The sequence below is a fragment of the Aquila chrysaetos genome, chromosome 1 (assembly GCF_900496995.4).
Source record: "Aquila chrysaetos chrysaetos chromosome 1, bAquChr1.4, whole genome shotgun sequence".
Lineage (NCBI taxonomy): Eukaryota > Metazoa > Chordata > Aves > Accipitriformes > Accipitridae > Aquila > Aquila chrysaetos.
The window spans coordinates 81,029,941-81,052,111 of record NC_044004.1 but is presented as its reverse complement, the minus strand read 5'-3'; the positions used below and the strand labels follow the sequence as shown (position 1 = coordinate 81,052,111).

General features: G+C 41.7%; 1 protein-coding gene across 6 annotated transcripts in view; it reads left to right on the top strand.

Annotated features, from left to right (window-relative positions):
- Positions 1 to 22,171, top strand: part of UGT8 (UDP glycosyltransferase 8) — a 49,721-nt gene that overhangs the window by 14,374 nt on the left and 13,176 nt on the right. For 5 of the 6 annotated variants that reach the window (XM_030021999.2, XM_030021963.2, XM_030021978.2 and 2 more), the window contains exon 2: positions 6,701 to 7,524. In XM_030021999.2, the coding sequence (XP_029877859.1) occupies positions 6,703 to 7,524 (822 nt within the window). In that variant the 5' untranslated portion in view covers positions 6,701 to 6,702. Of the gene's footprint in view, positions 1 to 6,604; positions 6,623 to 6,700; positions 7,525 to 22,171 lie in introns of those variants that run through there. The other variant, XM_030022006.2, reaches the window with a different exon arrangement.

Below are 22,171 nucleotides of genomic sequence, written 5' to 3'. Positions count from 1 at the left end.
TCAGTCACAAGTTAGCGTTTTTCTTGCCATACTTTTGACCATGTCACTTCTTACAGCTACAATACATACTATCTTAAAAGAAATAAACACACTATAGAGGTTTACCTGTGGTAAATGCTGCTGTTGAACATGGTAAGGTGGGTTGGCTGCTGAGGTGACACTGCACTGCTTATGGTTCTGATTTTTGAGCTTGGATGGAGATATAAGCAGGTGGAGTAACTGATGTCAAGTTGGTGAAAGAAAAACAAGCGGCTCTGCAGCAGCCTGGCCTGGAGCCCGCTGTGGGCAGTTGTGGTATGTAACTGATAACTGGTCAAGATCCACTCTCCCTATGTGGAAACCACATCAGATTTGCAACTTCTAATAACAAGTTTAGTTGCTCATAAAATAATACTTCTTTTTTTTGTCCAAAAAAGTTTTCTGTTTTTCTGCCTTTTGTTCCAATTGGCTCAGATCACTAATATGAAATTTTGGAGAGTTTACAGCTCTAAAAGCAGGGTTTGTATTCTCCCTTCTAAAATACTGAGTTTTGTGTAATGAACTGATAGGGAACAGAGAGTACAATTCTGTGAGCAAGATCAAGTAATAAATCTGTACGTTACCAGAACTCTGGTGGCGGTTTGCAGTACACACGGTTTGCTGAAATGCATACAAACCTCAAATTTCCCCCCTTTTTAATAATTATACTCCTGTGATGCACATCATTAGCTTTCTGTTTGGGCATAGTCATTTCGGTGCTAATTAGCATCCACACTTGGGTTTGCAGAGGTGGATGTCTAGTTGGTAAGCCTGCTCCTTTTAATGTGTACTGGTAACTGTTAAATTGTAGTGAGTAATTTGAGCTCTTTGGGTAAGGTGAGAGTGATCAGCAGCTAGAAAGATTGTTCCTTTGCTGTCAGTACAGCGCTGCTGTTTGGTATGAAGGACACCTTTCTACGCGGAGGTCCCTGTCTTCTGACCAAACTGCCCAGGTAAACTCAACAAACCTTAGCAAATCCAAAGAAGGACTGAAAGGAAGGGAAGAACTTGAAAAAGCCAATAGCATCACTGAACTCAATCTCTGTAAAACTTCATTTGCTGCTTTAGAAGTCAGGAGCGTTATGTGTTACTAGTGAATAAAAAGGACTCTTTATATTGTTACGGTATGTGTAAGTGCACAAGAAGTGTTTACTTTTTTGAGTGGTGATAAGTATTCGTGCAGTTTGAATTCAAGCTGTGCTGCATATGGAGGTGCTTGAGGGTCTCTTTTGCTTCTAGATCTCACTATAATGGAGGAAAACACTGACAATGGTATTGCTGGCTTGAAAACTTTTTTTTTTTTGTGAGATTCAGAAATAGCAGGTAGGCAGCCAGTGGTGTAAAGCAGAAAAAACCCCCCAAACATGTCTGTAATTTTTAATTACAGAGTGATTAGCAGGTTATTAAGGACTGGCAGTAAATCTAATCTTCAGTGCGTATTCCAGTACTGTAATTGACTGTTAAATAAATTATTAATTGGAATTATTTTAAACCCATTTTTAAGATTGAAATATAACTACAGTATTAGTTCACTTTTATAATATTAATTTAAACATTAAGACTTTTTCATATAATTTATATGAAAGTAAACATCGTTCAGTTTATTTCCACATTGCCTCATTTTCAATTATCAGGCCTTTGTGAACAATGGGGGGGGAAGGATCCTTCCCTTTATTTTTTTTTCTCTGACAGTCACCAATCTCTGTGTAGTCACACTTCTTGATATAGATCCTGCTTGGTCTTTCTGGGTGAATGGAAAAATAATTCTTTAAAAAAAAATAAAAAAAATAAATCAGGATTTAGAACTGTTTTGGTCAGCTGAAAACCTCCAGCAGTCTTCTGTGGATGTGCTTGGTTTTCTGTAACACACTTTAATGCTCGTACTTTCTCTTTCATTTGAAAAAAATGTGTAGGTCGTTAACCTTACTAGAAGCTGTTGGAATCGGTTTAATGTTTAACCTCTTGGTATTTCTTTAATATTTAACTTTTTCTTGCTGCACTCAAATAGGTGATCTCTTTACAGTTGACAGTTGGTTTTACTCATATAAAGCCACTCTGCATCTCTTTTTTTTCCTCCATACCATTGCTTTTAGGGCTTTTTGGCTGAAAGTAGTAATGGCTTCAATTCGGTGACAATTTTGCGGGGTGTCGTTTGTTTGGTTGGTTTTGGTTTTATCAAATTTTACAAAATTTGGATTTTTCTTTTCACCCTTTATTATAAAAGGATATTATATGCAGGCTCAGACACCAAAACCATCTTACTTAATGGAGGCAAATCCTAAGCAGAAGGACTTAAGCTAGAGGTAGAAAAATGGTTTTATATTGTTAACTATCTTGGAGAAACACATCATCCTCTGGCTTTGGCTTTTCTTTCCTCTTTTCTGTCAGGACGCTTGACAGTTCTTTTTCGTGCTCCTGGTATTCGGCAACAGAAAGCAGTTGCATTGGGTGATGATCCTTTTTATTTATTTTGGCAAGTGATTTATTCTGGGAGTTCACTGCTGGAGTATGACTGGAAGTTGGTGGGAAGAGTCCCTGTGCTCTGGTTTTGATTAACTGCCTTCCAGCTGAGCACCACTTCTTAATTTTCCTGACTTCTGTAAAGCCCCCTCTGCCTAGGCGCTGCTTACTGCTTTTGGAGATGAGCCGAATCAGAAATTCCCATTGAAATAGGCACGTCTCCGCAGCTCTCCCTGTCTTGGTGGAAATACCTGATGTGCTGGAGGGGTTCATTGCCGAGGACGGTCAGAGTGAAGGGACGTCGGGGACTGAGCCTGGAGCTGAGCTTGCGTAGTTGCGTGTTGTTGCCCTGCTGATGGCACTGAGCACCTACCTCTTCCCCTCTCCCAGTCTGCCAAATGGGAATTATTGTTGTGATTAATTGGCTTACAAAGTGCTGTTACATATTGCCCTTGTTCCTGCTAAATACAAACTTTCCAAGCTTCATTGTCAGTGAGGCTTCATCCTGCAGGTGCCTGCCAGAAGCTCAATATAAGGTCAATGCCTTTTTTTCCCAGTAAAAATGTGACTTAATTGGCATTTCTCTAATAGCATCGTGTGTTTAATATCTCTATGGCTTGGCAGGTCCTGTACATATATTTTCCTGTCCCTGTGGGAGATGCTTGCATTGAAAAGGGGAGTTGCATAACACGTTTTTGAGAAGTGATTCTTTTTTTATCAGTTCTGAAGATACTGCAAACTACAGTCTCCTGGGGAAGCATGTTCTGTTATCTCTTGATGCTGGTACACCTCAAGAGGAGGAAAAAAAAAAAAAGTGTAGTAAATTCCTTGCAGTTATATTGACAGATTTTCATGTTAGGCAGGCAGTGCTTTATAGTACCTTCGCGAAGAGTAAAATGTCCAACGTGATTCCCATTTAAAATGTTGCTGCTCAGTGAGGGTGGGGATGGGAAGCGGTGGGGCGGTACCGTCAGCATCCCAAGGCAGTACGGCTGTAGTTCTCATGGCTTTTGGTGGCACGGGCGTAAGCCCGGCTGTGGAAAATACGCCTTAGGGCTAAGGATTGTATGTGCTGTGCTCCAGGCCTGTATTGGATCAGAAGATCAAAGTACAGCTGGCATGGCTGTGTCTGGCAACCTGTTGGATCATGACTAGCCCTTAGGCTCCTGGTACCTTTGATTTATACTGCTGATAGAAATGTTAACTGTTTCTGAGTTTCCCAATCCTACAACTCCGTTCATGGTTTTGTAATATCGCTGTTGTTGACAGGAGCAGTAACTGAATACCGTGGGAATGCTTATAGCATGGGGAGATGTAATCGATAATGGGTTTTTTCCAAGTTTGATTAATTGTTTTTCTTGGATATTTCATTGACAAACCATTATTTACTTATTTTTTGAAACCACACTTACCTAACGAGCGTTATCCTCCAGCGGGGCCCTGTTGGAAGATGGCTGAGCATGGCTTATTGGTATCGATATCGAACGCTATGCCAAGCCTGTGTACTTCTGCATTTGCACAACCCTCTGCTGTGGCTTGGAACCTGCGAGTTTTACAGGCGAGAGCCAAGTGGGATGGGGAGCGGGGCTCGGTGCTGGCACGTCCTTCGAACTGGAGCTCCTGGGAGTGCAGCTGACCTCAGTGGGGTGCTGTGGTTTTCTAGAAACCCCCTAGTGAAAGCAAAGGCATAAACTAAAAAGGCAATTTAATAGCTTAAACTCTCCGGCAGGTCAGGCCTTCGTGCTGGGAGGTAAGCTGTTTCTCATGTAGTAAGAATGCTTTTTCCAACTTTATTGGGGAGTGAATAGGGTTGCTGTTTAGTTTGATTTAACTACTACTATTTGCCAAGGAGGAGATGTTTTAGGGTGATCTCCAACACCCTAACTGAAGCAGCTTAGAAACCAAATTGATCTCTCCTGATGTCAATGACAATGGTGCAGTTTAGTGAAGATCTCATATGCTACTGGTAATACCTGCAGCAAGTAATTTCCTCCTGCTTCCCCTGAAGTGTTATCTCTGTAAAATTGAGCTTTGTGCCTAGAAACAGTGAAGCCGCCAAGTACTTCCCAGAATGCTCCGTCAGCCTGTGAATGCGGTGGTGGTTGTGCGGAGATCTCAATAAATTCTCTGTGTTTCAGTTCCTTGCTGCTTGCCCACGGATACCATAAGGTTTTGCTGTGCATCTTTGTGCTGTGGGCTTTGTCTTGGGAAAGAAAAAAAAAACCAAAACCCCACACCAAAAAAAGCGCATCTGCCCAAATGAACGTTTTTGTGCATTTATATGTGTGTGTGTACACACGCTACTGCTGGTGATAATTAATTTGAAATTGGTAGAGTTTTCTAAGTGATGGTTGGTAGTCTTCTAGGCAGTGGCTAACACTTTTTGAAGGCAAGTGTGGAGGAGGCTTCAAATCCAGTAAGAAAACTTTTCACATGAGAAACTTGATTTAAATAGTCAATGTACCTTGTGGTTATTTTCCGACTTTACTTGGGCTTGGTGCATGCTTATAATGTTTCAAAGTCAAGCCACTTGCAGAAGCTGGAGTAGGACAAAGTTGGGCCATCTTTCAGAAAGCTCAATATTATAAAGTAGCAATACAAATGTGAGATGCTCTGTTGGTGAGCTGGTAACCCACATAACATTTAAAAAACAAGTGTCTAAAGAAAGTCCTGAGCAATCTGTTGTAGGAGGGTTATAAGACTACACGGTAAGGAGGTAACTGAGTAGCAGTGTTACCTGTTTCTGTTGTGCTTATTTATAAAGGACACTGCAACAGACTTGGGTTTCCGCATGGATTGGTTTGGCACAAGAAAAGAGCAGATTGTTTGGTTTGGCTTGCGCTCGTTTCTCTGTCCTAGAAGGGTTAAAGTGACTGAGGAGCTTTCTGACATTCCCTCTCTGTGCTGCTAATGCGCTTTGCTTTCATCTCGTGCATACAGTGTTGTATAGGCTTTATTCACCAAAACATGGGGGGAAAAAGTATTTTCCCTTTCCCTGGCAGCCTGCTACTGTCAGGAATTGTGTGTGTTTAGGACAGCAGTGGGGTTTTCAGCATAGGTTAGAGTTTGTGCTTGAGTGCGTGCTCAAGTGCTAATTTAAGTAGGTTCAGAATCAAGTACTTCTAGAAGTGCTTCAGTGGAAGTTGCGATGTTCATATATATAGTACGAATTACTGTTGTTTCACTTCTTCTCATACACAAAGTGTAACTTTTGGAAGCTCATAGTTAAGTTGGTTCTTATTAGACGGTAGCATCTTCCGGCCAGATTTTGACTTTCCACTCCCATGAGTCTGATAACTGTTGACACTAAAGAAAATCATTGCATGAACTTGCATGACCTTTTAGGAGAAAAAAAAAAAAACCCACATCTTTATTTTCTGTATTCCCATTGGCTTATAGGAAAACAAAACGGTACAAAATGTTATCCTTAAATCAGGATAGAGAGTTGCAATTTGAAGGAGGACAGCTTGAAAGCTTTGAGTGACTATCAGACAAAACCTTGTCGTAGAAAAGCTCGTAACCGTAACAGTAGTGTGAAGAGTGGCACTCTCAAACTACAGAATTAAAACGGACGTATTAGAAGTTCCAGTTGAGGGGGCAAGACTGAATTGTATTTATAAGAGTCATCTTACATCCTATGCACTGAAAATCACCAGTGCGTCCTTTGGGTCTCGTGTGAATAAATAGAGGATTTTAGCCTTTGGGTCTTTGAATGTAGCATCTTTCTTATTCACTTAATATATGACAGTGACAATAATGCAGATGTGCTTTTAAATATAATCCCAACTGTAGCAGGATCTTGCTTTCAGAGCTGACTTCAAGATCTTAACAGCTGTTGGATGGCATATATAATTTGGAAGCGGTGCACGTGGTATCTCCGTGGATTGTCTCAACCAACCTGATTGTCCCAGCTGGTTTTCCTGCCATTTAATGCGGGTGCCATATCAGTATCTATGTTGGAATAAGTCTCTTTGTCTGCCCTTAATGCCAGATGAAAAGAGAGGGAAGGGGAAAAGGCAGATCTTGCTGGAAACTGAGCACTACCAAATGCACTCTGAAGCGGACTGGCTGTCTTGTTTCCTGTCACCACTGCAAAGACGTCTTTGAAATAGGGAGATGTGATTACCTTTCACAGGACAGCCGCGTAATAACTTCTTTTAAATTCCCAGGTAGCATACAAACCTGTTTTCTGTTGATGTAATGCTTCTGTTTCTCATTTCAGCTATGAAGCCGTACGCTCCAGCTTTCGTTCTCCTGTGGAGTGCTGTCGGGATAGCGAGGGCTGCCAAAATCGTTGTTGTGCCGCCAATTATGTTTGAAAGCCATCTTTATATTTTCAAGACTCTGGCCTCAGCCTTGCATGACCAAGGTCACCAGACAGTGTTTCTCCTCTCTGAGGGCAGAGAGATTCCTCCATCTAATCACTATAGACTTCAGCGCTACCCAGGGATCTTTAACAGCAGCACCTCAGATGATTTTCTCCAGTGCAAGATGAGGAGTATCTTCTCGGGGAGACTGACAGCCCTCGAACTGTTCGATATCCTGGACCACTATTCCAAGAACTGCGACATGATCGTTGGCAACCAAAACCTCATGCGTGCCCTGAAACAGGAAAAATTTGACCTGCTCCTGGTAGATCCCAATGAGATGTGTGGATTTGTTATAGCTCATCTTTTAGGGGTTAAATATGCTGTCTTTTCCACTGGCCTCTGGTATCCAGCAGAAGTAGGTGCTCCAGCTCCCCTGTCTTACGTTCCAGAATTTAACTCGCTGCTCACAGATCACATGAACCTATTTGAGAGGATTAAAAATACTGTTGTTTATCTTATTTCAAGATTTGGAGTCAGTTTTTTGGTTCTGCCAAAATATGAAAGGATAATGCAGAAATACAAGGTTCTGCCAGAACGGTCCATGTATGACTTGGTTCATGGATCCAGCCTGTGGATGCTTTGTACTGATGTAGCGCTGGAGTTTCCAAGACCTACGCTACCCAATGTTGTTTATGTGGGAGGAATCCTAACCAAACCGGCCAGCCCTCTGCCAGAAGTAAGGTTTGCTGAGCTTTACAGTAATTTCTGTGGTATCTGATTGACCTTGTATGATGAGTGGTAGTTTTTAAGCAGTGAATTTCAAATGGGATCTAGTGTCTTTTGTTGTTGCTTGGTGAAATACACCCTTGTGGTCACTCCAAGTAGCTTGGGGTGGTGGTGGGGGGAACTGTCAGGCACAAACTCATCAAAATGAGTCTTTTGTGGTTGCAGGAAGTATTTTGCTTTTGACTAAGGTGCTTAATGGTACAGTAGAGGAAAAAACAGTGCACGCTATCTTGGAAATTACATCTGTAGTGTCTAACCAGGTCTGGGTTAAATTGGGAAGGAGGGAGAATGGATGAATACTGCTTACACTTAAAGAAGCCTGCTGATAGGTTATACTGTCTAATTTCATGGTATTAGTGTTTTTATGGAGAGTTTGCTTCCCTTGGTTTGATGGTAAAAATGTCTTTAAAACTGGGTTTATATAAGCATAAAGAAACTGTATAGGCCAAGAAATGGAACTGAGGTGAGTTGACATAAATGGCACCACTACTGTACTCGGATATGAATTTTTACTGTACACTTACTGGCCATCAGGTACTGAACTTCAGACTGAAATAGTGATAGTGACTGGACTGGTTCCAGAAATCCTGGCTGCACAGATTAATAATTAAGTTTGATTACTTCAGTGTACCATGTGATCTTTGACACCCGATACCCGAGAATGCCTCTGTTTAGGAACATAATGGTGAGTGACAGACAGAACAAAATTTCACAGAAAGCCATGTCATTTACACTTCCATTTGTGTATACATAAACAAATAGATCTTGAATTGGAGATGATTATTAATGGACACTTCTGGCTGGGTGATAAATAGGGAGGTACACCTGCAGTGTTCAACAATTTGCTTCTAAAAATGTCTTGTTCAGCCTTTGCTTATTGCTGCCAGGCCCACTTTTCATCTGTTTTAGCCTGAAAATTGGTTGTGGAAGGCTGGGGTTTTTTTTTTGTTGTTTTTGTTTTGGTTTTGGGTTGTTTTTTCTTTTTCATTCTTTGCATTGTTGGTAGTGTCTTGACTTAGCAGTACCTTTTTTCACCAACTCAGAAAACATCAGACAGTTCCCTGATTTGGGCTGCTGATGTGGATCACTGAGGCAATTCCCTCATCTTTTTTTCCTCCCCTGTTCAACTCTAAATGCATCTGAGCTGAATGAGAGCATGCACTTGCATCGCGCACTGAACACTCTAGTGGTTATATCCTAACATACACTGTTGTCTGTTCTCCAAGGTGCCATCAGAGATGACCGTATCAGTGCTGTTTCTAACTGGTTCTTCCTGTGTGTACATTGATGTGTTTGTGTTTAGAAAGTGTCAGACTGTGCAGGCATCCCCAGAAAGCAGTCTAAAGGTAGCCCTGTGCTAGCTAAACAAAGTTCAGCCCTATTCTCTGAAGGAAAACCTTGCCGGCTGGATTGCGTTTCAGCTCTTCATTTTCCAAACCGATATTTTCTTGTTCTGTAAGAAGAAAAATGTCTTTGTTGCATGATAAATTTGGGCACTACGTTAACATTGTCTACTTTTTGTCTCAGTAGATTGGTCTTTAGAGTAAAAAAATTAACTGTCCTCAAAAGTGGATACTTTCTTTGCTATAAAACAGAGTGGAAGAAAATGAAAGGAGCAGTTTCCTTTCAATGTTTTGCTATAGGGATGTGTGTGTGTATAGATACAGAGATTTATGTATTTGTACACACATATAAATATGTATCTGGAGCCTTTTGAGAATATATTCCTGTGTACTTTTGAAATTTACTCTGGAACCACAGATGTTAATCTGTTGCAATATCTTATGATGCAAGAAGGTGGAACAGAAAGTAAAACATTTAATACAACCAGACTGACAGTGACCTTGAAATAGACCTGTGGGTAGAGTACATGCTGGCAAATACTTATTACAGTGGTGGGGAAAAAAACCCCCCTGTAATTATATGTGAACTGAGATATTATTTACTTTCTCTTCAGTTTTATCGGGCAATTCATTCTTACAATGTTCTAAGCACAGGATTTGATTGAAAGCGAGAGAGACAAAGTGAGTGTGTTCATCTTTTATCATATAATTTGTCCGTGCCTAAACTGTTATGCATAATCCTCTGTGGTATGTATTGTAGGTAAATTATTGGGCAATCAGTTTGTTTTTACTGAACAGTTAGATAAATTCATAACTGTCGCTTTATTCTGGCAGATTAAAATTGGATAGCTACTGCTGCCACTGTTTTCAGCTATTGCTGCATCTCTAAGGCAGGAGCCTTTGCTAATTTATTTTCTGCAGCTTTTAGCCTGGTGCGTTAAGGTAAGCCAGAAGCAGAGCTGGTTCACGTTTCTGTGCTGGGCTGGAAATGGTGATGCTTCAGGAACTGTCTCATAAATGAAAGTGATGTTCCTGGCCAGAGATGATCATCAAAAGAGAGGGGTGTGTGGCTGGACATAATTGCTTTAGCAGGCAAATTTAAGCTGCTATTACAAGCCATTCAGGTATCTTACATTCTCCAAAACTGCTTATAAGTAGCCTATCCACATTTTCTGGTAGAGTAGTGTTAGGAAAAAGATCTGTGTTGTTTTTTCGAGTGAAAAATACCTGCTCAACACAAAATACCAAGGACCTCAGCAGTGGCACTGCTGCCTCATCGGCAGAGAGAGTGTTATTTTTTGGGGGGGTGAAAAAGGAAAAAAGTGGTTTGTTTAACCAAATCAGAATTCCTACACATAACTGAAAAGCTCTAATTTTCTGCTAATAAGTAACGTCTTAAAAAGAAAAGGCAGAGAGTAGTAATTAATCAAAGAGGAGACAAAGGTCAAGGCCTTTTAAACTATTATGGGATGGCTCTTGTTTAATTCTAGGGGATGTGGTAGGTCTGTTTTGTGGTTGCTCAGAGTCTGCACCTGTGTTTTCCTTAAGCTTTCTTAAAAGAAAAGTTAGAAAAACACAGCTCTAAAGGCAGCGTGTAGCAGGGGGTGCTGAACGTCCGTGTCCTGTAACAGCGAGTGTGTGAGGGGAAAACCAAACCTGACTCTTGCTTTGCTCTGTCCCTGTCCCATCTACACGAATATTTTGGTTCAGGGCAATGGAAGGGTTCTGTAAGTCCCCCAGTCATCTCCACTTACTGCCTGCACGTTCCCCTTCGTAGAGTATTTTGGCGCAGGTAAACTAGATTTATTTGGGAGGATGTTAAGCTGGAAGCTTTATTTCACCCGCGAACCAAACACTTGCTGGTGTCTGATAGGAGACACGAGGGTCTCTGTAGCAGGGTTTGGCCTTTCGGATGGCTTGAAGCGATGTGCTTTGCGGGGGGGATGCTCAGATCGGGGGCCACAGTCGATGCAGCCAGAGCCAAGCTGCTGGAGCGCGCAGAGCCTGTGCCGTGCTGGCACGGCGCGCGGGTCGGGGCAGGCTGCAGTCCCTGCGGGGACCGTATGTTAGCCGCCCATCTCACACCTCACCAGTGAAGGGAACTGGTCTTACTGGGGTGTATCCTTACTGCTCCGCACAGGCCGGCGGGAGCCGATCGCGCCGTTAGCCGGCGTGACGGGCAGGATTTTTAACCGCTGCTGAGCTCTACAGCCGCGACGGGGCTGTGGTATGCAAACCGCAAACCGCGTCTTGGGCTTGCAGCCTGCCCGGACGCCTCGGGAAACCTTCGCCGATCCTCCTTTTTTGCCTCTCCCTCAAAGGCAGCGCCCCGACGTCGGTCTGCGCTTGGCGCAGCGTCCCTCGGCGCGGTCGCAGCCTGCCAAGGAGCGGGAGCCGAGAGGCGGCGAGGAGAGCAGCGGGTCCTTTGGAGGTCATCGGCTCTGCCCGGCTCCCTGCGGTGCCTTGCGGCACGGTTAGTCGTCTTCTCTGGTAGCTAGCGTGCTGCTTTCACGGGTTGAAGTGCGTGGATTTAGAAGGCGCTTCTTGCATAGCGTGCTCCGTAAAAGGCAAGGAGGTGGTTAACGTGGCTGCACCCGTTACACGTGAGCGAGTAAAATCTTACATGCGTGTGGGAAAGAGTCCAGGCTGACTCCAAAAAGAGTGTATTTTGAATTGCATAGAGGACAGCACGAGCACAATTAGCCTTAAAAGATCAAACGCTAGGGACAGACCAAGTATCAAGTCCTTAAGGTCATTGCTGACTTAAACTATTAAGTGTATGGTGTTAGCTGGCAGTGTTTTACAGATAACTGGCAGTGGCTGTTAGGAAAATGAAAGGCTCCTCTGCCTCTTTCTTATTACACTTCTCCAGAGGGATCTTGCAAAGCCGAATGAAGCTGGCTTTTTAAAGTAACACATGTTTTAAGAAACAACGGGGAAACCTCCGCTATGGCATTTATATCTTGTGACTAGGTTGATACATAGCTAGGCATTAATCAGCCTGATAAGATATGTCCTTGAATCAGGGTAGAAACCCGACGGGTGCTACAAGCAGCCGCTTCGGGAAATACCAGGTCCCTGGCGAGGAGGGGACAGAGCACACTGGAAATGAGCAGGTGTCCTCGCTGCAGGAAAAGCAGCCGAACAGTTCCAAAAGGACTCCTTTCCATCAACTAGTTAATGGCGTTAGGTGCATTTTGACATAGGTTGGATCCTGCAGTTTGGGTACAGTTGTACTTGAGACAATCTGCGTCAGTGTTTAAAAAAAAAACCCAATCACAAACTAAAATGATGCATACCCTGTAGTTTTTAAGTTGAGTTGCTGCTTTTTCACATCAGCACAGTTTTTAAAGTCTTATAACTACCTCTGTGTAACAGTATGGTTTTTTTCAATGCTGATCTTGTGGCGGTACTTTGGACTGAATGCCATTTGTCATTGATAGGAAAAGAGAAACAAATGACAGTTTGTGGTTTTTTTTAATTCTTCCATACCTCATTAAACTAAATTTATGCTACAAAGGAGGGTGTTCATGTTTCAGAATTAGAAGCTGTCCTTTCAGCCACTGCTGTCAACAAATAGTAATTACAGTAACTTACTCCTCCCTGTAGATCTCTTATCTAATCTTACTATATAGATCTAGATCTATGTAACAAATTGGTGGCTTTGAAATACTTCACTAAAAAGTTTGTTTTTTTTTTTCCCTGAGTCTTGCTGACAGTTGTATGTTTACTAGGTGTGTGTTAGCTGATACTGGTATTTATCTTTAAAATTAGGTGGAAGAATAAAGAGATGTTTTACTCCTTAGATCAGATTTTTCTCCTTTGTTCAAATTCAAGGACACAGTCTATAAGCTCTTGCAGACGGTAGCAGTAGATTTTTGCGCATGGCGTAGCACTGTCATTTTACTTTTTTTTTTTTTTTTTAAAGTCTGGGGAATAGCTCTTATAGAGCTACTTTTGACAGTAAATATCTGGTGATGTGAAGCAATTCTAGAGCTGTTTTATAATGCATGTGATTGTCAGCTGGGGAGGCAAAAAGTCTTTTAAGGATGACAGATTATGGGGCACTGTGTAAATTCTGTGCTGAACCATACGATCATGTATTTCAGCTCTGAAATAGATTTCCACCTAAAGTTCCCCCTCCCGCTCCCCCCCAACAACTGATCATTTGCTACACAAGTGAGTGTTGCCTGAGCTCTTCAGGTACCCACAGTCATAAAACTGCCGTAGTCTCCAGTCTCAGATGCTCCGGTGTGGCTAGGTTGATGCACCATGTCTATTTCTGCTATACTGCTGCATTTTAAATTTGGGAAGATACGTGACTCAGCATCTACCTGTGTAGCGTAAGACACAGGGAGAAGGATGCAGGGCTGATTTCAGAAGTCAGTTAAGTATCTCCAGTAAAACTTGTTCAGGAAGGCAGGTCCTCCAAGTACACATGCCAAATGTAAGCTGGCATCCAGTGATGTGATGAGTGAACACCAAACCTCTTCAGCAAGCCTGTGCTGTCCATCAAAAAGCAAGTTTACTTGGTTCATGGATTGCAGTACGAGGTGGTTATTTCTTCAGCCCAAATGATTGTGTGTATTGGGAGGGGAAAACGCAAGGTTTGGACCTTGGATATTGCATAGGTCAAATTATTAAAGTTGAAAGCAACAGAAGTTACTTTACTGTATTTTTTTACAAAAAAAAAAATTGAACAGGCTAATATAAGCTACTATTATAAACAGGTTTTTGGTTTTAAATATTGTAATTCATCATTTTTTTATTGAATGCACAGATCAACAAGATTTATTCACTTTGGTAATGTGCAGTGCTTTAACTGTGCGTGTTACTTGCAAGTTTTTAAGAGTGACCTGTATGTAGGACCAATAATGACCTGGTGTTCTTTCTATGGTCTACTTCTGTACCATACTGTAATTTCTAATATTATGTAGAGAAACAGAAGATAGGAACTTATTTCCAAAGGCATACTTTTTTGTGCAGTATTTGGAACGTGCTTGAGTTCAAACACCAAGTTGGTATAATTTGGGAAATTGGGATGTGTTCAAAGCTGACATTTAAGAGCAGCAAGCCTAATTATTAATATTACTGACTTTAAAAAAATGATCTTTGTAATCAAGCCAACTTTTCTTTTCAAATGTCCTAGTTGCTTAAAGGTTATTTAAGTGAAGTAGATAACTCGTATTTAGGCATTTATATATCCTATGGCTGGGTTAGTGTTAGAGGGCACTTGTCGTTTGGGGTGGTGAGGTGTCTGCAGCAGGGACCTCCAGGAGAGGTTGGATGCTTCTGAGGAAGAACTGAACGTGATGGATAGGGAGGAGAAGGGACGGTCTCACGCCTGGCTCCCTGCCCCGGTGTTAGTGGCTGAAAGTAGGTGGTACGTAACCTTTTCTGTGGTGTGGCTTCAAGCGCCTCTTACCTGACCTTTTGAAGAGTGCGGGGAAAATCAGTAATGTATCTTCAGCTTCCCTGCCTAAAGAAAGCATCTGTCTTCCAAATAATGCCATTCTCACCAAAAGATTGCCTTCAAGGGAATCACAGTTTCAGGGAGTCAATTCACATTTGGCTGAAGCCTGGTGTACAGTAATTTTTTTCAGTGCCTAGGCTCAGTGGATATCCTTTACGCATGACCTGAAGTAAAGTAGTCTTTGATATCCTGACTGAGCAGTCTTGACAGCGAGCTTGTTGTAGGTCACAACAGCACCTTGAACAGAAGTTTCATTATTAACAAAGTTGCCCTAATGGGTTGGTTTATTTTTTTGTTTGCCTTTTTTTTTTAAACTGAGTAGAATTATTTTTTTTTTTTTACACCTCTGCAATTGAGTATTAACCTTCACCTGCTGTTTTGCTGCTGGTTGTAGCTCCATTGCACCTCCCCGATTTTTCCCAGGCTGTGTTGTAGCCTGCCTGGAGGATGCCGCAGGGCAGCGTGCTGTGCCGGGGTCCGATAACCGTGGTCTGGTGGCTGCTGCGGGAATTCATCCTGCATAGTGCTGGGCTGCCTGCCCTGGCAGCCCTGCCTGCATCCAGACCCGGCGGGAGTAAGAGGTGAAAACTGGGAATTGCTCAGCCAGTGCCGGTGTTGGTGCTTGGTCCCTCTTCATGCTTTTTGTGCAAAGGTGAGGGGGGACACACATAGATGGGACCCTCCTAAGAGTTTCTGAGTGCAATTCTGGTCACCCTGACCAAGTGGAGGAGCAGAAGAGGAGATGAGGGAGGTCTTTCTGAAGGATGTGAGATCTTAGAACTTAAACACTGGCTCAGAAGCCAGCTGATCTTAAGCTTGTTAAAGAAGGGGTGATGACTGATGGCCTGTTTAAAATATATAAACATTATATAAAAATATATGTATGTGTGTGTATACATACACGCACACATATGTATGCGTGTGTGTATATATATATTTATAAATATTAAAAAAGAGAGATGGGAGAAGGTGAGATCCAGGGAGAAAGCAAGCTGTTTCATCTGAAGAGGAAATGGAGAAGAACTTGCCATTATTAAATCAAAGCTGCAGGTTAGAATTATATCTCCTACCATCCACAGAGCACAGGTGTCGTACTGGAGCAATGAAAGACAAAATTTTCCACCTAAATTAGTTTATAATATGAATTTATGGATGGAGCTGTATGTCAGTATCTGTAGTGCAGAGGTCTGGATTTAAAATTCAGCTTCTTTTTAATTTTCTCCTTACTGTATTTGCTGCAGTTTAGATTGACCCGATGTTCTATGGATATAGAGTAAGTAAAAACAGCATCCATACTTAAAACCATCTTTTCTTAACTGTTACTTGTACAGCTTTTCTGCCACATATGCAGGTACTGAAACTGTAGGAGGATTGGCAAAACCTTGGTTTGCATTTACATTTAATAATCATAAACTTTTCTGTGTATGCTTGCAAGTTATACGGCAGGGCTTCATGCTTAGGTAAATGAACATCTTTTTGGTGCTTATTTTAACAGAATATTGCCTCTGGGGTAATGTCAACAAGGTTTTTAATTTGAATCCTGGATTTGAGGATACCACTGCTGCACCTGCTACTCTATGCAGTGATTTTAATAACCTCTCTTGAAGGGCAAGCTGCTTATTTTCAACTACCTTCCATTCATTTGAAAGGCAGGGTTCCTTTCCCAGGGTGCTTGCCAAAAGTCCAGTGAGTAATGGATTTTTGACGGAGTGTTGCATCAGGGAAGTACTTGCGCGGCAGTTTTCTGGTTGACCTCTAGTTTTAGGTAGCCCATGTTCTCAGAGGCTTCATTGGATATGCCTGTAACTCTAGAGAGGGCTGAGACAGGGGAGAAAAGACAAAGGCTTGCAGTACTGTATTTCTTGCCTGCGTTTTTGAGTCTGAATTTCATTCCTCTTTAAAGTTAAATGGACTTAAACGTTCTGTCAGTATTAGATGTTAAATGGGAAAAGGCAGTAGAGGTCAAGGACAAGAAAATGCAACATTTTAGACATTGAAAAGCTTCATAAGGCTTTAAAGACTTCTTTCCCCCCCGCCCTTGTGCATTTGATAAGCCAAATATGCAGTGTATATATACCAAATAATTAGTGAGAAACATTCAAATGAAAAAGTCTGTATTTCAACAGGGCTCAATCTGTGCTTAATATTATTGAAGAAGCACTTTATTAACAGCATTGTTCAATTAATATGTGACAACAGTGCACTTAGTAGTGCTTGGGGTCGTAAGAGAAAGCAGTTCAGATCTTACAGCTTGTTTCCCAACTGAGAGTGTTAGCATGTCTTTACACAGCAAGAAAATGGAGAGATTTAAGTCTAATGCCGTAATCTGAGTATGCTTTTTTTTTAATGTCTACGAAGTATTGTTTTTGGAATTATCTTACTCTATGCTAATATGAACTGCAAAATATGGAAGAACAATGTGAATGTTAACTGCATGGACTTTGTATGGTAGATCTTATTGAGACTTTACAAATATACTACCTTTTCTGTTTCATTTGTAGAAGTTTCAGTTTGACTTCAAACAGCAGAATAAATGGAGAGGGGGAGAGACCAGAAAAAAATACATTTAGTTAAAAGTTCGCAACAGAGAGGAGGTTGGTGGCCGACAGCAACTTGTACCCGAGGAAGGAGAATGATTAATTTGCAGTTAATCCAGAGGGAAATGGTGGGGTGGGGAAGGATCTTGCCCTGGTTGGGAACAGCGTTGCTGCTGTTAATTGAACTGACTGAGCCCGATGATACGACAAGGAACAAACCCTGATAAAATGGGACGAGCACATTTGCCTGCTGGCCATCGCTTTTAAAAGGCAGGAATTTGGTTAGTGGAAAAATAACCTTCAGAGCGTGGCATACCCGCTAGCCGATGCGGAGATGTTCGGCTGAGCCAGCAGAAGGCAGCTGGATGTGTTGAGTCAGGGAGGTGCGAGCCATCCTCTGCTCGGTGCAGTCCGCTGTGGCGTCCCATGTCCTTTGCTCGTTAGAGCAAATAAAAAACCCCTCTATTTTTGGTTGTAAACTGATGTACAAATTCATGGCAAGCAAATACAAACAGCATACTTTGCTTAATGTGATGGGGTTTCTCTGGGCTTGCTGTAGACCGACATGTTATTTTATAACTTCTGGATTATATGATAGGACCCCATTTCTTCAGTGATAGTAAAGGTCATATAATGGCATCTATATGACCTTTAACCACCTGTGCTGAAACCTTTTTTAGTACAATTTGAAATGAGGTTAAAAATGTATTAATAAAGCATTTAAATATTTCACAAGAGAGAAGTGCTTTTTAGAAGATACCAGAAAAGTTAGGACACTAATAAAAATGGTCTGTGTACCTTTCTGTTTATTTATCAGTGAGTATCTCCTTTCTAAAGATCACTTCATGTGGCTTCTTATTTATTTATTTTGAAATAGATCTGGTTTTGTCTACTCTAAGCAGCATTTTGTAGTAGAAGTTGCATAGTATGCCTGTGCTCTCCATTGGGGAATGGTGGTTTGCAACCATATTCAAAGAACAGGCATTTGTGCTATTACACATTTGAATCGAGCAGCTGAACAGGGAAAGCTTGGGATATTAAACCCGGTTATGTTTGTATTTGTGTACTTTGTTTATCTGAAACAAAGCTCAGTATTAGGCACCACTGGTTACTGCCAGCTGGGTCCTCACTCTATAGTCACAGCTGTGCATTTAGCATCTAAGCCTGCTAAGAATAGCTAATTAGAAAATCAAACAGAACAAAGCTCACACAGTAGGGTCGGCACAATAACATTCCTGTCTAAGAATGGTAAAAAGATTTATTTTATTTTATTTTTTTTATTCCTCCCCCTGCCCCCCTCATGCCTATAGTACAGCATAGATCAGTAAGTGGTTATTCTCCCTATGCCAGCACAGGGAGAATCTCAGTAAAAGACCAGTACATACTCAAAAACCTTGGCTCTTCAGTTATGTAGCATCGCACAGAAATCATTACTCGTAGGCAGCCAAACTCGGGGAAGAGAACAAGGCAAGGTCGTAGCGTCTGCTCCTGTGCAAAGCTCTGACCGCAATAAATATTACCGATGTTGAAAAAGGAGAAGCTTGCTTAGGCAGGCTATGAACGGTGTATATGACAATCTGGAGAGAGGGTTTTAAAAGCAAGCACGCAACTTCTGAGAGGGGCGAAATGGCCAGAATGGCGGTGTGCTGCCAGCTGAAAGCTCCCTGCCTGGGGAAGGAAGGGAATGGTAGCTGTCTGACCGCCTTTGCCTAGTCCGTGCAAGTGCCATATCTCTCTGTGAGACCTGTAAGTGTGTTTAATTATCACTTGTTATAAGGGTTTAGAAAGCACATCTGATGTGGGATATGGTTGAAAATGAATCGGTACCTCCTTTGGGATTCTGTGCTAGGATCAGTCAGTCAACATAAGTGAAACTAGATATTTGAATGAACAGGTAGGGAGCTTCAAAAGAAAGTTTATCATTTCAGTCTCTTACTCTTCTACTGTTTTGCCCAAAGAACATGCATTTGCACAGAAGTTAACATGAAAACAGGCAGAGGCCTGATGGGGTTTGGCACAGTGTTGTAATTGGGGCTCCTTAAGCATTTCACACCTTAGCATGCATTGATTACTTTTTTTAATACCACTTAAGTGAAAATGGTAATTAATTAATGTACATATTAGAAGATATTTTGTTTGGGATGTATATAAGGCTATAATTGGATGAAAACCAAAATTCAGTTAGAAAATGCAGTTCATAGTTCAGAAACGGAACATGTGCTATAGCAAGCTTGACAGGTTTTCTGTCTTTCACATGGGCTAGCCTCATCTGAGGTCGTAACGTGCCTGGTGAGGAGATGGGGGCAGGTAGGAAGAGGTGCGATGTGTCTAGCTGTAGGTGCTCAGATTTATCGTTTGGATGAGCCTCTTCACTGACTGTGAGATAGCCTGGAAAAAACAGCCTCCCTCACTCAAGTCATTTTTGCAAATACCTTGCCAATCCCAGACTTTTCAGCTATGTTTAAGTGTCTTAAAATTTCTGGAAAATCCCGGTACGCACCTGTGTATCCAGCTGAATACTTCATTAATGTCAGCTTGTTTTCAGTGTGAAGTCACAAAGAAGAATAATTACATTTTTAATGCTTCTTCAACTACAGGTTAGGTGAGTGGCTGATCTAAGTTTTTTCAGAATTTCTATCAAAATTTTGCTTTCAAGTTCATCAAGGTTTGGGGGATTATAATTGTTTGAGGTTTGATTCCTAGTTTGGACGGGGAAAGCAGGTCTGTTTCAAAGCTGCTGGTCAGTCTGTCAAGTTTGCAGGGTAGCCTCAGCGAAGCAATGTTGTCTGCTGGCAATGCTAGGACTTCAAATAATTGAGGCAAGAGTTTTTCTTTCTACACAACAAAACCTGAAAATACTTATATTTGGGAAATAAAAGGTCATCAGGTGCTCTGTTACAGTCACTGAAAGAGATAACCATTTAAAGCAGTGCTTGTCTTTATGATGTATATGTAAAGTTTGAATTAACTGCAAAAGTCGAGGGTGTTTCCTTCTCACTTCTGTGTTCAGTTGAAGTTGGAAGAAGAGTTTGAGGAAGGCTGAATAATGCAGCTTATTATGTAATAGCCTCCCTCCCCAGACCTTTACTGCAGGTTTAGATCTCAAAAGTTGTAATTTCAAATATTAAGTATCCTTTCCTTACATTAAAAAAAAAAATCGCACTGAATTTGCAGCAAACCTGAACGTCATTTAAACTGGGCAAAAGGAGGTCGCTTTCCTGCTGCAAGCAAGGAGCTGTAAAATGTTGCCCGAACAGGGAACGCCGCTTTTAATGAAGGCAGCTCTAATGACTCATCCTGACTCACTGCGTTTTCATATGGTGCATAATTAGATCGGGAAGACAGAATGTGCTGGAGGTCAAAAGTGTAAGTGGATTTAAGAAAAAGAAAGGGGTGAATTCACAGGTGGTGAGCCCAGGTCTCCGTGAAGCTTTTTAGCTTAGAGTGTTGAAGTGGTGGTTTCATTGAGACTGGTACTTGGGGTGTTAGGGCTAGTATGGCCTTAATGAATGGAAAGGTAGGAAGGTGACTGAAGGCTGTAGTGGCTAGATATGCTGAAATCGTAGGCAAACAAAATTGTCCTACGGCATCAATGTGTTCTCTTCCATGATTCACATTTTGCGAGAATCGCTCAAAGCTTGTATTTTGCACTGCTCGTCCTGCACCACAGTAGCCACGGTGCGCTTGCTAAAGTTAACGTTAGGAATGTATATGCGCAAATTAAGTGACATATATAGCCATAGTAATAATGCTGATGAAGTATTTAGTCTCTTTCATGTGCCAAGATCATAGCCTGCTTTTTATCTACTGTGAGTATCACTTCTATACCTTGTATACCACATAAAGAATAGGGAAAGTACAAGAAAATACCGAGCCTTTGTGCCACGGCCCAGCTAATTGTACCAGGATGTTTAGATCTATTTTGCAACCAAGGACCTATGAACGCCACTCACTTGGATTCAGATCTTCAGTTTAGAAAGTCTGTACTAAAAAGCTGTCAGGGGAAATAATTACAAGACGTTAAAGGAACCTGAGAATAATGAATTCCTCCAGATCATGAACTTGGGGAGCTCTACAAGGAAGCGGCGTAAGTCCTCTGTTATTCATTTCCTGATTTTTACTCAACTGTTGCATTTTTAGCAATGCTTAGTGATCCTGTTTAATTAAGGCCGTGTTATGCCAGGAATTACACAGATGTATGCAAGGAGAACCCTTGTCCTGACAAGTCAGTAGTTCATTTTCTGCAGCCCATGCGCAGTACTGATCTCCAGCACCCCTCTGGGGAAGCAGATTGGAATGGGGCTGCAGATCAGAAGGCAGGCAAGCAATTCCTCTTACTGCCAGCGCAATGTGAGGCTTAAGTAAAATTAGGACAGATTCGAGTGGGAGGGGGGGAAAAGAACCTTTCAGTTGATGTCAAAATACGACAGGTTGAGTTGAAACTCTTCTGGATCTTTTCGAGGTTGGCACAGGACAGTTTTGACCCTGACTGTGTGTGAAATCAAAATCATATTCTTCCTAATTTAGCATCCTGAAAGAAACCCTGAGGACAATTTCAAGTTCCTTTGCTTCTGATTTGGGTCATCCAGGCGTCATCCAGCTCTGGTCTGGAAGGCCATGGTAGCCATGTAGGCTTTTTTTTTTTTTTTGTCTGAGCAAAGTCCCTGCCTATTGCACTTGTGTTAATTGTTACTTACCTGCTGGATCACAGTTGATTCGCACCTGACCAACTCAGAGCATGGCAAACGTCATTTCATTTGTCTTTTCCTTGTGTGGACCTGTCTGTAGAGGAAGCATGCCTGATTTTTGAAACTAAAATCTTCCTATGCAAACTTCTGCTGCTTGGATTCCAGTTTGAGAGCTTGCGAGCATGCATTTGTGTGTTGCCACACTTAGGAAGTGGGTCAGGAGAGGGAGCACTCGGATAATAAACTTCAGTTTACACAAAACAGTTTGTATTCCATTGATCTTTATTTTTTTATGTAATCACATTTAATATGGCAAACTAATTCCATCATTTGAGCCTGATGGCAGGATCTTGTCTTGCCTGTCAAGATTTTAAGTTCCCCTTTGTACATGTTATGTTCCACTGAGTCAGTGGGGATTACCTTCAAAGGGAAGGGTTACAAAGTTTTGGCTGTGAAATCAGCCATAATAACACGAAGCAGGTTGCTTTGCTATTGCACAATAATAAAATGCAAAAGCCTGTTTGTAGGGTGACTCTAATTCCAGAGTACAGAGTGC